The 15,456-nt window shown below is 39.9% G+C and overlaps 1 protein-coding gene across 1 annotated transcript in view; it reads left to right on the forward strand.

The window, feature by feature from the left end:
- Nucleotides 1–3,328: 3,328 nt before the first annotated feature.
- Nucleotides 3,329–15,456, forward strand: part of slc39a11 (solute carrier family 39, member 11) — a gene marked incomplete at its 3' end in the record, with an annotated part of 89,926 nt that continues 77,798 nt past the window's right edge. Inside the window, exons 1-3 of the mRNA XM_071530059.1 lie at nt 3,329–3,340; nt 6,137–6,254; nt 8,876–8,914. Coding sequence (XP_071386160.1) covers nt 6,147–6,254; nt 8,876–8,914 — 147 coding nt within the window. The remainder of the gene's footprint in view (nt 3,341–6,136; nt 6,255–8,875; nt 8,915–15,456) is intronic.

Below are 15,456 nucleotides of genomic sequence, written 5' to 3' on the forward strand. Positions count from 1 at the left end.
CCAGATTGGCTTTTAGAAATGAAAACAGCTTCTAAACACTGTCTAGTTATCTGACTGATGCAGGACACTGACTTACCAGCCACAGCCAAATTTTGCCAGTGTTTACCACTCTCACTCAACTATTACTTCTTATCACCATATATGGCTCTGAATGGATGTACTACAAAGTTGGTGCTATATGGAGCTTTCAGTAAAACTTTCAAACTTTTTAGCATAAAAAAGTTCATGTTTGGGAACCAAGAAACTCACAAAATGTCTTAAGTAGTTAATCTCCAGCAATTGCTTAAATGTAAAAATCAATTCAGTCACATCTTAATCGTATCAGTGGCTGATGATCAGTGTGAGGGGTCAAAGGTCACGATGCTTAGGGATTACCGCTGAGAGGTCAATGAGGTTGGATAACAGACCAGCAATTCTGGAAACTTCCACGGGGGAGAAAGGAAAATTCCTGAGCGACATCACTTATCCCCCGACCCTGCTCCCTGTCAAAACACAGCATGGACCACTCAGAGGGAGCTGTGAAGGGCTTCAGATGGAAGATAAGGTCTATACGTACACACACACGCACACACACACACACACACACACACACACACAACTCTCCACACAGACACTTAAAAATGCTTTTAGCATGTTTATGTTTGCCATCCTTTGTCCTCCATGTTCTCGTTAGGTATTCATACAATGCACTTTGCTGTCGCTTCTTCAGCAGCTTCAAGATAGGCCTATACTTGACCTTCTTGCATCCTTGACAAGACAGTGAAATGGACTTGCAGTGTTTTTGAAATGAATTAATACAAATCAAAAGCAGTCCTGTATCTAATTCTGGCTTTCCAAGCACCTCTTGAGTAATTCAGCAATAGAACAAAGCTGCTGCTTCATGCTAATCGGGACCTTTTATGAATAAAGCCTGTTCTCAGCAAGAAGGATGCAGGCTTGGTGTGCATTATGTTTTCCTCATTCATCTTTTGTATTACCTTTTTATTTTGGGCAACAGGAGTCACTGGCTTCACTCTGCCCTCTGGAGGTTTTGCACCTCATTAACCTTTGCCTTTACACCAGAGTGTTTCAGTAGGAGAGGAACTTGTGGACTAAAGCAGCCAGAGATGCTGGCTGTGCGCTGGCTTTCAGGTGACATAACTCACCTTCTGGCGGCCATATTGGTCGGCCTCAGTTATTGGGCAACAGTGGCTGTGAACAGCTGATTGCGTTTCTAAACAAACAACTTGGATGCATCTTAACTTCTGTGCTGTTTTTGACTGGGAACAGCTCATTTCATCAATGATGCATCAGATTAATTCTGTCAGCTTGTTAGCTAGCTAACCAGTATCTGGTCAGCTAACCATCACTGTCTTGTTGTTAACACATCTGATTAGCACACTAGCTAACATATCTAGTAGCAGCTAGCGTTAGCATGTTCAAATTAACATCAGTGTGTTTGCTGGCTAGTTAGCTAGCTAACAGTTTGTTCAGGTTAACTGAGCTGACTCTTCTCAAGCTACAACTCTTCATGTTTTGGAGTAGAGACTAGGGCTAAAGACCACACAGTTTACTGTGTCACAGTAACCTACATTTGGAAACAAATCCACCTTATCACACTATTCACTTTTACTGAGAACGTTACTGAATGGATCTACAGCCACACCACAACAAGCTTGTTCAGTATCTCTCTCTTTTCCTAGCCTGTTTTATATTTAACCGTTGTTTACACACAGTCAGTTCTCCAGTGGAGCTCCATGATGGAGCCAGATGTGGCAGATATGAGATTTGTGATGCAACTGAAATGCCTCTGTAGACTAGGCCTACTGCTGCTATAATGTTTTTCTGTGATTTACTGAACTTGTATGGCAAGCCAACTGTACTAAAGCCAATTGTACATTAATCCGGCATGTGTTGCTCGTTCTGCAGAGCACAGGAAACAGCCTGATGTGGTTAAAACAAAATACAGTGGCTGATTACCTGTGGTGTGTGTGCGTGTGTGTGTGTGTGTGTGTGGATGTGCGTGTGTGTGTGTGTGTGTGTGTGGGAGTGGAAGCACTTTGTCAAACATCTAAGAGCATAATGGATTTGTTATCAGTGGGATTGCTATCAGTGGAATTATGGGATTGGACTTCCATATTTCAACTGTAATGACAGTTACTTTATCTATTGACCTATGGAAAAGATTTTTGATTAATTTTATTTTTCTTGTTTGCTTGGCCAGGCTGAGACTAATTTGGATTCCAGGTCTTCTTCTAGATCAGTGAGTCTCAACCTTTTTCACATCAAGGACCCCAAATGTAGTCCACATTAGGGCCACGGACCCCTATTTGATGAGATTTTGTCTCTCGGACCCAAATCTGAGAATATTTTTATTGTTAGATATGTCTTTTTGTCCAGAATTCCATGACTATCTGTACTGTAGGTAGAGAGATAACAGTGAAACTATCATCAAAATAGTCATTCTTCTACGTTCTCAAATTGTGTTAACTTCTTGTAAATGAAATAATGGAGAAGTTTCACAGTTCATCAATTTGCCTGGGGACCCCCTGGAACTCCCTCAAGGACCCCTGGTGGTCCCCGGACCCCACGTTGCGAACCACTGTTCTAGACAATACTGTTGTCCTAGTTTTGCTTCCAGGGTCCCTTGTTCCAAAATGTCTGTCAAGCTAATTTTATGATTACATTTTACATTTTAGGAATTTACTGTAGCTGACATTAAACGTGTAAAGGATGGATATAAAACTGATGTAGAAGCCCTCATTTTCACTGCATGCTGGCTCCATCACTGCTGCACTCCACCCCAAACACAAACTGCATGTAAAATTATTTCTTCTCCTTGCTTTCAAGCCAGTCAGACATTTGAGACACAAAGTTTTCAACATAGCCTACTAAAAAGCTATGCAAAATAGACGCATGTTTGGGGGTTTCTACAATGTCTTCCACTGTAACAGATTCAATATGACACATTTGAATATCACTGAACCTCTCCCAAAGGGCAAAAACATTTCTCTGGGAATAAGCTTATTTAGTATTCAATTTTATGCCTCTACATCAATTTTTAAGCATGACTATAAAACCGTGAGGAATGTGTGAATACCCAATTTATCCTCCTTTAATGCAATTTTTAATTCACTTTTAGGATTATAGATGCCAGCGTGTGTTCAATTCATTTAAACGGCACAATTTGGGGAGTCTGTGTTTTTTTTTTTTTTTTATGAATGAAGACGCCCCCCACTTCTGCTGTCGAAAGAGTGATTGGCCAATAGGCTGCGAGGAGGGGCGGGGCTTCCTCTGTCATAGACACGTGTACAGGGAAGTAGGAAGTAAATACACAGTTGTCGAGGTGCCAGTGGAAACAGTAAGTAAACCTGAAACTTTTGCTCCAATTTATAGAGAAAAAAACACTCGGGACAAAGCTAAACTTCTCCGAGTGTGTGCGTGTTATTTGACAATGCGACAAAACGGTGTTTTAGCGAAATATAACAGCGTTGTTTTGTAATATAAGGCGAGAAAATACCTTCTTGTCCATGTAAAGTAGCCGGTTTGCTCACATTGGGTCAGTTCACTTCTCTGTGTGTGTGTGTGTGTGTGTGAGTGTATGTGTGTGTGTGAGAGAGAGATAGAGAGAGAGTGTGTGTGTAATATAACATCATTGTATTAAGACCAGACATACCAGACACTCTGCAGTGCCATTAAAGCAGGTTTCTACATCTTATATTGCCAATTAATCCCAATATTCACAACACATAGATTGCATTTATGTGACTGTGAAAATGTCAGTTGCCAGTTAAAGCGACATTACAGCAGCTTCTGCAGCTCATGTGTGTGCTAAATCCCTATATTGATGCATATGGTGTGTGAGCATGAAAATATCAGTTGTCAATTAAATTTACATTAAAGTAGCATTCACACCTCATTTGAGTGATAAATCCCAATATTCACAGCCCATGCATTTTATTTATTGTATGTGAAGATGTCAGCTGTCAATTAAATTTACATTCAAGTAGCTTTCACAGCTCATTTGAGTGATAAATCCCAATATTCACAACCCATATATTTTATTTATTGTTTATGAAATGTGAAGATGTCAGTTGTCAATTAATTTTACATCAAAGTAGCTTTCACAGCTTGTGTGTGTGATAAATCCCAATATGCACAACGCATAAGTTTTATTTATGTGCACATGAAAATGTAATTTGTTGGTTATCTGTATGTAATATTTACATACAGATAGCTTACATTGGTAATTAATCCAAATGTGATGAATCCAAATGTTCACAACACATGCATTTTATTTACTGCATATTAATGTTAGTTATATGTACATTAAAGTGTCTTCTACAGATCGTGTGTGTTATAGCCTACATCCAAATGTTTACAACACAGAAGCCTGCGTTTAATTCATATGAATGTGAAAATGTGAGTTAAAGCTGAATTAAAGCAGTTTCTAACAGCTCACCTGTGTGATGAACCGAGACATTCACCACACATAGGCCTGCATTTTATTTATATGAATGTGAAAATGTCAGTTAAATTGACATTAAAGTAGTTTCTGTAGCTCACAAGTGATTAATCCCAATATTCACAACACATGCACTTTGTTTACTGTGTGTGAAACATGAAAGTGGCAGTTGTGACTCTGCATAAATACAGTTTATCTTACATAATCTGCTAACTGAGCAGCAGTGGGCTAACAGCAGCTAACGGGTTGGGCAACACAAATGCAAATGCAACATCCTGCATTGGAAGATCCTGAGCAAACAGGATTTGTTACTCACCCGGCTAGTTTGTGAGTTGAAACAAACACATTGGGCGTGTTTAGAAAAGCAATGCGGGGGATTAAAGACACACATGTTGATTCAAGACGTTTAGTTTATCCAAACCTTGCTCCTCTGTTGCTGTCTTTTCTGTTTGATTTAAGTTTGAGAACGTGAGAGTTATGCTGCGTTCAGGTCATGTACGATTTACCGTAAATAGGAGTTCCCGACTGGGGAGAAATGTTCACATGAGCCTCCTATAGTGCTAATGAAAAGCAGGACATTTGTGGGAATATTTTATAGTCTCAAATAGTGATGTGACAATAACCGGTAATACTTTATATTGTGGCAAAGAAGAATAATGACACCGCGCTTAATTTTTATTACCGTGACCACCAGCGACTTGTTCATCACTCATGTTTTATTTTCCTCTAATCCTCTAAAGTGAACAGCGTCATACAGGAAGTGTCTGCGGTAAACACATAAACACATTTCCGGCCGGGAAAAAAAACGGCTGTGAGCGATAAATCTGTGTCACCGTCTCCGTCAAATCCTCATCCTAAGGTTTTCATTTTATTGATAATTATCGAGATAATATTATATATAACGGCCAAGAAAAGCTTGAGCCAATCATATCCCATATAAAAGTCCTGGTTGGTTATGTATTGTAACCCCGGCTTCTATGAGTATAGGCTTCACCCTCTGACAGATATCACTATTGGGTTCAACTGTAAATACTCTTACTTACTACTTTTTTTTCGATTCAAAGCACACCTTCTACTCTTCCTACTATTCATACTCATTCCAATTTTTGCACATAAGCAAGCAATAGGTTTGTGCTCTCAGCCATCACACGCATTTTCATACTATAGTCATCCCATGAAATTTTCATATTGGCACAGGCCTTAGTCTCCCAATATCTCCCACTTGGCATCAAAATTGTGTAAGTATGTTGACACAGGCGGCAAACGTGGAAGCAAATCCACTGATGTTGGTTTCCTTTGCTTCTTTAAGTCTTTCAGAAAATATAATATCGGTTGATTGTAAAATATCAGTTAATTTTATATTCTCCATGTTGGACGTCGGCGTTCCCACTAATTAAATTCCCCATGAAATGAACTTTCCATTACTTTTGCCTCCTGGAAAACACAGTAGTATCTTTCATGGTGACATCATGCTGCACTAGTAGGCGTAAATATAAATTTCTAACCAGTAAAACCATCAGATTTTTTAACAATCCCGCCCCTCCGCACCCCTCCCATCAAATAAAATTGTTTGTTGCTTCTAAGTCATAGCAACAAGATGGCATCCTGTTCTTCCGCCTCTTCCGATATGACGTGAACGTGGCATTGGATAACTGTGTGTGTGTGTGTCTGTGTGTGTGTGTGTTTCTCCAGGTCAGGCACCATGCTACCAGGCTACAGCCCAGTGACCCAGGCCCTGCTGGGGACGCTGTTCACCTGGGGCCTGACCGCCGCCGGAGCCGCCCTGGTCTTCATCTTCTCCAGTCGACAGGTAAGCCTACTGTACAGACTCAGCACCCACTGTCACACTGGGCTGGGGTTTTTTTCTTTTTAATCATGGCTTCAAATGTTGAAACATCTTAAGTGCACTTGACTTGACCCCTCGGCTTCAAAAGTGAGAATAACATCAAAGATAAAAAGTGAGAATAACATCAAAGATAAGCATACTTCTCATTTCTTCTATAATGAAATGCATTTTAACAACTGATTTTTTTTCCCAGGTTCACCCAATTCAGTGGGGATACATGTGCTTTAGGCCGGTATAGAGACGAGTCAGAAATTGAGTTTGGTCTAGCTTCTTTTGTTAAGTTCAGAAGAAGGTCAATATCATTCACAAGATGAGGAAGGCTATAAAGTTTAGCAACTATAGAGACTTTGCAGTTATGTAATAAGTCTCCTAGAAGCTGTGGCTGGTGCCATCATGGAGGTACACAGGGTTCCTACGCAGGTCTGGAAAAGTATTGAATGAATTTGACCATTTCCAGGTCTTGAATGGTTTGGGAATTTGAAAAAATGTCTGGAAAAGTATGGAAAATGTTGTGGTTCAGGTCCGATACACACATAATTATAGCTTTTATGTTGTTGTCGAGCCACTTTGAGTCCACAGTTTTTGTTGATGTGAAGAATAATGTTCAGATAGAGGGACGCTCTTATTACCCAGCCGCTGTCAGCATGCATTATATCAAATACAGACCAAAATCAAATCCAGTCAAGAACATAGGGTCTGGGAAAAATATGGAATTTTAAAATGGAAACCGTGTAGGAACCCTGCCAATCATCTCACATATTCTGATATTTGTCGCTGTGAAGAACAATCTTCATCTATACAGTGATATGACCTAGTTAGCAGGGGCAAGATGTCTATCTGCGTAAATCATATTGAACACCAGACAAAATCTTCAAAACAAATCAAGGTCTGGAAAAAGTATGGAATTTTTTAATTGAAAATGTGTAGGAACCCTGGGTAGCTACATGGGAGAATTGGCCGGGTGCAAATAAACTAAATGGCTAAATATATAACCGAGCAAGAAAGAGAGACGCCTGATAGTGTGGTGTAGGTCAACTCATTAACATAAGTAAAGTAAAACTGAATAGTCTGATCACAGAACTTGAATGGATAGAACGGTCCTTCCACCGTTTACCATGGTAATTTGGCTAGTAGCTACAGCGTAAAATGGCGATTATGGACTTTTAAGGGTTAGTTGCTATGGTGACAATGCAAATCTAGGGTCGTAAAGTCTGTCACACTCTCTTGAGAACTGTGCAGATGAGTCAGCAAACTGTCAAAACTCAACTGAAAGCTAACGTTAGCAACAAGGCTAACGTAGCTTTATCACAGACTGTACTTCTCTCTCTAGCTCTTCTAGTCAACATTAGCATGTTAGCAATCCATGGCAGCAAGGAGACGGAGAAAGTTCTTTGGTCCTTCCTGCAAAACCGTAAATCGGTACATAGTTGGGAAGCTAGCCCATAAAAATGGCTGCCGCTCCAACCTTCCTGGAATGTTGATTTGAATGGGAATGACCGTTCTGTCCATTCAAGTTCTGTGAGTCTGATAAGCTGGATTTGTTTCCAAATGTAGGTTACTGACACAGTAAACTGTCTTGTCTTTAGCCCTAGTCTCTACTCCAAAACACTCTGAGTTGTAACTTGAGAAGAGTCAGCTCAATTAACCTGAACAAACTGTTATCTAGCTAACTAGCAACAAGCTAAATTAACCAAGCAATCAAATGTTAACATGCGACTACTAGCCACTGATGCTAACCTCCACTGAATACAGCTGTTGTGCAAATCAGATGTGTTAACAACAAGACTTATGCTTAGCTGACCAGATACTATGGCTATGGCTAGCTAACAAGCTAACATCATCTAAACACAAAATCGATCAGATGTATCAGTGGCAAAATGATCAGCTCCCAGTCACAAACAGCACAGAAATTAACCGTCTGTTCAGTTCTGTTGAAACGGTCGTACGTTCAGAAATTCAATCAGCCATTCAGCTGTTGTTGCCAAGAGCTGAGGACCTCCGATATGATAGATAGATAGATAGATAAATACTTTATTGATCCCGAAGGAAATTCTGGTGTACAGTAGCTTCCAATGTGTACATTACGAGATAGGAAGGTACAAATAAAAATTCTGAAAAAGCACGATAAGAGACTAAAAACAGATAGGAATAAACAAAGATAAAAACCAGTCCTGGTAGAGACTGGGTAAGAAAGAAAGTGCCTGTGCAATCTGCAATCTAAACAAAGATTAAAAAAAACAGTCCTGGCAGAGACTGGGTAAGAAAGAAAGAAAGAAAGAAAGAAAGTGCCTGTGCAATCTGCAGAGGGTGGCTGCCAGAGGGTGCGTTACATCACCTGAAAGCCCTCTGTTGATAGTATAGTGGATATGGAGGATTAATCCTACTTCTTTTTTTATCTACTTTTAATGTACTCTTTGAGCCTATGGATCCTGGGACATTCTACAGAATCGATATCATGTTTTGCAGTGAAAGCAACAATATTGCAAAGGATTACAGAAAGGTTAGATGTTATAGGCTACTGTCAGGGTTTGATGCTATAGATTTGACTGACTTCCCCTTGTTTTCTCTCCTTCTGGCCCTTTCAGAAACGCATCTTAGACGGAAGTTTGGGGTTCGCTGCTGGGGTAAGTGAGAGGAGATACCTTTGAACACGAGACACACACACACACACACACACACACACACACGTACAGGCACAGGATTCTTTGCTGTCAACACTTGTCAAAGCACTAAGGAGAGATGCAATGTTTTTGGAGTTTTTCTTGTGGCAGGCTGAGATTTCTCACTTGACACTTCCAGGTTTCACATTATTTCATAAATTATTTTAGATCAAGTGTGACTCTCTATGGATTCTTGGCCTTAACATGTGTCAGAAGCTATTATTCCGTGTTGAAAAAATACACCCGAAAAACCTGCTGTTTGTACGAAATATTACAATTCAATTTCTATATTTCCTGAAGCAGAAGCAGTTCAGATAAGTGAGCTGATAAGACTAATGCCAAACGATAAGAGATTAACTAAGTTTCCTCGAGAAAGAGATTGGCAAGTAAAATAGAGCTAATCTCAGTCAGCTTTCATCTCAATTTGCCCTATCTCAGTCTCAACGACATTTCTATTGCATCCTACACTAGTGTAAAATTCTTATATATTCAATTAAATTAAAATGTAGAGGTAGAAGAGCCGAAGGGGGTTTTCTGTCAAAGACATTCTCCCCATTTCCCCAGTGTTGCATATCATGTTGAAATATATATTTTTGATAGATTTAACCACTCAATACGAGCACGATTAATTATTGATATACATGTGCATAACTTCTCCTCTTTCGAAAGTATCTTTTTCTTACTGGGAAAGTCAACTTTTTATACTGTTCACTGCATATCCTATAAAAGTTTTTTTTGCCCTGGTAATTTTGAAGCTAATCCAGGCTTAATTGAAAGTAGCTGGCTGTGCTACTGTATCTACACCACCAGTCAAAAAGTTTGGTTCCACTTGATTGAATGTTTTATGTTTTTCATTCTCTTGAAGCCATTTTGATCTAAAGGCTTCTGCTTAAATGCTTGAAATGAGTTTCTTAGACAAATATAAATAGTGAAGTTCATCCTATGTATGAATTTCTTTCCAATGCCTTTCCATCAAGGCAAAGGGCGGCTACTTTAAAGAACCTAAAATATAAGATAGTTTTGATTTGTTTAACACTTTTTCGGTCACTGCATATTTCCATGTGTGTTATTTCATAGTTTTGATGCCTTTACCATTATTCTAAAATGTGGAAAATCGTAAAAATAAAGAAAAATGCTTGTGTCCAAACTTTCGACTGGTAGTGTACAGATAGTGATTGTAGTCTTGCTTTTCACTGCATGTTTGCTGAACTGCTGCGGCACTTTGTCTCCAGCCCCAGAGAGGAATAGTTTGCGGTAAATCAGGTTTTGCTGCTTTTTTTTCAGACATCAGAAGTTACAGTAATGGTCTGCTAACTAGCCATTTGAGAGATATTCGAGCTTGGTTTTACAGTGTACTAATTTGCGAGAAAGAATTGTCTGCTCTGCTAATGCAGGATGTATTCATGGAGAGGGAGTTCTGTAATTGCTACCGCTGGAAGTAGCCAACTGTTATGCAATTTAGTGGGTTTTTTTACACTCTGATTCCAGACCAAAGACCACAGTCCTCGTCGCTCGGTGCTGTTGTGCCGCTGAGAGCTGGCAGTGCCAAGCGGTGGGACTGCTGTTCCATTTGGCTTGGAAATTGGACAGTTTCAGCTATTGAGCCATATCAGTTTCTGAGAAAAACGCCTGCGGGGGCAGTGAGTGAGTGAGGGAGTGGAGATGGAGAGAGGAATGGAGGGAGCTAGAGGAGGACGGGAGTAGATCGGGCCTTGCTTCATGCTGCTTTCGAAGAGAAAATATTTCCAGATCGACCTTGGGATTTTTCTCGGCTGCAGACGGGGAGGGAAAGACGTCCAGACAGATAGCAGGAGCCGGGTGGAAGGATGGAGACAGATACGGAGGGAGGGAGGCAGCGGTATTCAGGGGAAAGTGTCAGTGCTTTCCTCCAGTCCAGACTTTTGGTATCGGACAATATCAGCCTTAAAAAGCAGTATCGGTTTAGGTCTGATATTGTTTTTACTGCTGATATTTGACTGATTGTGGAGTGTGTCACTTCATACAACTGTCAAATTAGCAACAGAATAAAACTAACATGGTTTTTTGTTTAAAAACCATTTAATTAAGATATGCCTGTTTGAAAAGCTTCACCTGTTGCATTCGTACTAAGATTCTTACAAAAATGCATATTGGTATCGTCCGATATGGGTGAGAAAATATCAGATATTGGTGTCGGTCTTAAAAAAACGTATTGGTAAATCCCTAATGATTGCATTGATTTATTTGGGTTTCATTAATCTAAATTGCTATTTTGTTGAATATTAGATATATTTAGTTGGATCAGGCTTTTGATAAGGTATAATGGATAGAGATTTGTTTTACTTAAGGTAAAAACCTTGAGGTATGCCTTGAGTTATCAAGGCATTGCTTACTGAGAATACTTATGATGCAAAGTGTTAAATTATCAAGGATATTCAGAGATGATGGGGGTTGCCAGCCGCCAATATGTAGATTTGAGGGATGCTGCAGACGTAATACACTTAGAGAAATAGATCTAAAACACTAAGAACTCTCCAACACCATGTCTCAGAGAAGACTTTATATATTAATTTATTCTGTGCACATGTTTTATATCTATTTGCGCGCTTTTTATGTAATGTGACCTTATGTTTCATATGTTGTGTGCATGTGATCGCATGTCACTTTGTTATTGCAAATACATTTATTTCCTGCAGGAGAGGCGGCTTTCTCTGGCTTGGTACAATACTCTTAAGTGAAACATGACAAGCTAATGTTGTGTGTGTGTGTGTGTGTGTGGGTGGGTCATGACCTGTGTGTCATGTTTTTGCATCTCATGTGACTCAGATGCTGTCCTGTTCCACTGCTTGACATCTGCTCTCCCCCCGACTCACACGCCACAAATCCTACAACACACACACACACACACTCACACACACTCACACACACTCACACACACACACACACACACACACACACAGACACACAGATACAGATGGACGCACACATATACATTCTTTGTCACAGCAGTAAATCACATCATGCAGTCCCAGAAGCACAGCCTCCTTCAGCTGTTATTGTTGCTGAAGAATCACAACAACTTTCTCTCTCTCTCTCTCTCTCTCTCTCTCTCTCTCTCTCTCTCTCTCTCTCTCTCTCTCTCCCTTCCTTCTTCTCACTCTCTCTCTCTCTCTCTTTCCCCTATCCATCCACTCCTGCCTCTCTTGCCAGGTTTTGAGGTAATGAGGCTGTTAAGTCTGGCATGGTGGAGAAAGAGGTGACAGAGTGACATTAATGGGCAGCTAAACATTAAGGATTGATTTTCTTTTCTCTGCAGACTTTTAATGGAAAGCAACAAGCAGCTCATTTGCTGTTTTACCTTTAAAGTAATTATCTGTGACCTTTTTGCATAAATAAATGTCCGTTTTGCTACTTTCTATCGCCAACTGATATAACACAATAGTGATTCATGCTATGCCAGTTGATGAAAGCTTTTCCACTGTCTGTTCTAAACAGCCGGTGTCTGGTAGCTCTTTCCTGGGAACAATCCTCTGCCGCACAGGAAGTGATGCGTTTTACGTTTCCGGTTTGTTTGGAATCAACAGAAGAAGAAGAACTGGGTAGTTAGCATGAGCAGCGATAGCCACCATGACTGAACAGACAGAGAAAAGAGAAACTCAAACTGCATCGACAGAAAATCCAAGCTCCGCCCACACTGTTTGATTGACAGACAGATCGTGGGGAGTGCAGTGCAGAAACACCACAGTGATGAGGCTGAGGGACAAAGATGGAGACAAAAAAAAAAAAGTGAGTCTCGCTGATTAATCTGTTTGCTCGTGTAAAACTAGCGTGATTCTTCATGGTTTCGATAGTCTCGATAGCACTGCTGTCGGGATCAGTTGCTGTGTGATCCCAATTATACCTCTTCATATAATAAAAAGGATAATAATATCATACTTTATTGATCCTCACGGGGTAATTCTCTTTTTCCTTGCCCTTTCCACAGAGAGGGTCAAGGAAGGAATGAGGGATCCTGGAAGGAATCAATAGATATCACTGTGGTTGCATTCACTAGAAATGAGCCCCAATTACACAACAGTTAGTTCCGGTCGAGTCATTTGATTGGACAGGAGGCTGATAATCCATGAGTGCTGATATACGGTCTAACAGCACTGGGGCGTTTTACTTTATGTATCCTTCCGCCGCTTTACAGCTGTTCTGAGAGAAACAGTTTATGTGTTGTAGTGGAATCCTGAGGGAGCTGTTTTTGTTGGTTGGAGACAAATAAAAGACAGAAATCAGTTATTGCCATAACTTGATATATAGCTTTGTTTATAGAACTGTTGTATAATGATGTATGTGATTATCTTCAGCACTCGGCCTGCAGCCTTTTCTAAAAATAATGTTTACAAAGTGCTTTACATACAATAAAACCCAAAGAGGCAGTAATGAAAAATACCACAGTTAAATAAAGTTATAGTCATATTTTAGATTATTTAAAGTAGCCGCCCTTTGCCTTGATGGAAAGGCAAAGGCTTTGGGAAGAAATTCATACATAGGATCAACTTCACTACTTATATTTGTCTAAGAAACAAATTTCAAGCATTTAAGCAGAAGCCTTTAGGTCAAAATGGCTTTAAGAGAATGAAAAACATAGAACATTCAATCAGGAGTATCCAAACTTTTGACTGGTGGTTTAGATTTTATATTTAATAGTTTCCGAGGTTTCAGGGAGATTGAATCCTATCAACCTGATGCCAAAGTCGTCTATGAGCAAATCGGCAGGTGATGGAGAGCTGCCTCAGTCAGAAACAAGTCAATTAGTTTCATGGTGTAAACCGAAGGAACACGGGGTTGAACTGACTCACTTGTCGCAGCGAGTTTACAGACAATAATGTAGTTAACTTCAGTCTGGCCTTAGTCACTCTGCTGAGACTCTTAGCTTAGTCACTGTATCGCAGCTCCTCATTAGGTTTTGTCCAGGTGGCAAGGCTGGATTAGTGGTGCAGATTGGTGTGTGTGTGTGTGTGTGTGTGTGTGTGTGTCTTTAAAGGTGGGTGAAGAGGACATAGATAGAAAGATGAGGAAAATCCTTTGAGATGAGGATGTTAGGTTTAGGTTGGGATAAGGGTTAAAGTTAGTCAGTGAAACATGTCGAATGCTGCAGGCAGGCCTTAGGCTGATCAGTAACAAGACGCATCATCCCTCTGAGTTTCTTCAATATCGGACCAGTAGTGTAGCAGTTATGGCCTTTCAAAGTTTTTGACCTTTAATTATAGCGCCTGCATCAGGCCCATCTGTGTGATTTCTTTGAATGGCAGAACGCAGCGCCAAGATGCGTCATTCTTCCAAGTTTTGTAAAAATCAGGGAGGATGCAGGAAGGTGAATGAGAAAGAAACTTACTCTCGTTGTCCTCTCCTGACTAGATCCTTGCTTGTGTTGTATTAAAATCTCATGCGTACGTCGCTTTGGATAAAAGCGTGCCAAATGGGAAATTGTAAATGATAAATTGTGAAAATCAAAGGCAAAAATTTAATGAAATAGATGAATACTTCTGTATGAACATATTTCATAAAACATTTTTTTAAATAATTATTTTAATTTTTAATTGACTGTTTTAAATTAATTTTAGTTTTTTTTTTTATTTAAAAAAATATATACATTTATTTTTTATTTTGTTTTTTCAAATATTTCAATTCATTCAAACTTTGACATTTTAAATCCTGTCTGTGTCTTTACATTAAGATCATGGCTGTGTGAGTAAAAATTCCATCATGCTAGATCTCAGGTGCTTTGCTACAAAAACACCTTCATACAGCTGATCCCAAGCCAGCGACACACAGATCAGTAGACACAGCAGACACATACCTCAAAACTGTATAACTGGCCGGACTCAAACATTAGAAGAAGAAAAACGATAGACTGTATTTAACATACCAAGCATGTCATTAGTTTATTTTAGTTTATTTACCAGCGAAGCAAAGCTAGCTTACCTATTCACTTTTATCCTTCTGCATTTGAAGAGTTGAGTTTGCATCAGGAATTGACTTCATGCGTGTGTTCTCTCTCACATTTGTTGTATTTGGCAGTCACATCAGTCAGCATGTTACAAATGTAATTAGCGTGTTGGCAACAAATTGCATTTGTAATGCACAGGGGGTTGGTTGGCAAGCCGGTGTGAAGGAGATGGATTTACCAATAAACAGGATTTGATGTAATTATTTAGATTGTGATATTTCACTGATTTAGGCCCACAGCACTTCCAAAAGGCTCAGCGGTGAGTTCGGGTCATTCCAGAAACTTCATCTGTATTGCGGTGAGGTTCACAAGCAAACACGAAGAAGATGGGTTTGCAGATAGCGTTGCTGTGGTCCAGGCTTTTGTCCATATGGGCATTAGTTCTGCTGCCAAGCTGCTGCCAGATGCATGTTTGTGTGTGAGGAGAATGAGCGCTGGCTTCCTCTGGGGTAGACGGCATCGTTCAGGAATAGTTGATGAGAGTGCATTGTTGGTTATGTATTCATGTTTCCAGACACGGGCACACACA

This window comes from Centroberyx affinis, unplaced genomic scaffold, assembly GCF_046629955.1.
Source record: "Centroberyx affinis isolate AG114_WGS23_722 - 3 ecotype Tasmania unplaced genomic scaffold, CSIRO-AGI_Caff_v1 ptg001874l_1, whole genome shotgun sequence".
NCBI lineage: Eukaryota > Metazoa > Chordata > Actinopteri > Beryciformes > Berycidae > Centroberyx > Centroberyx affinis.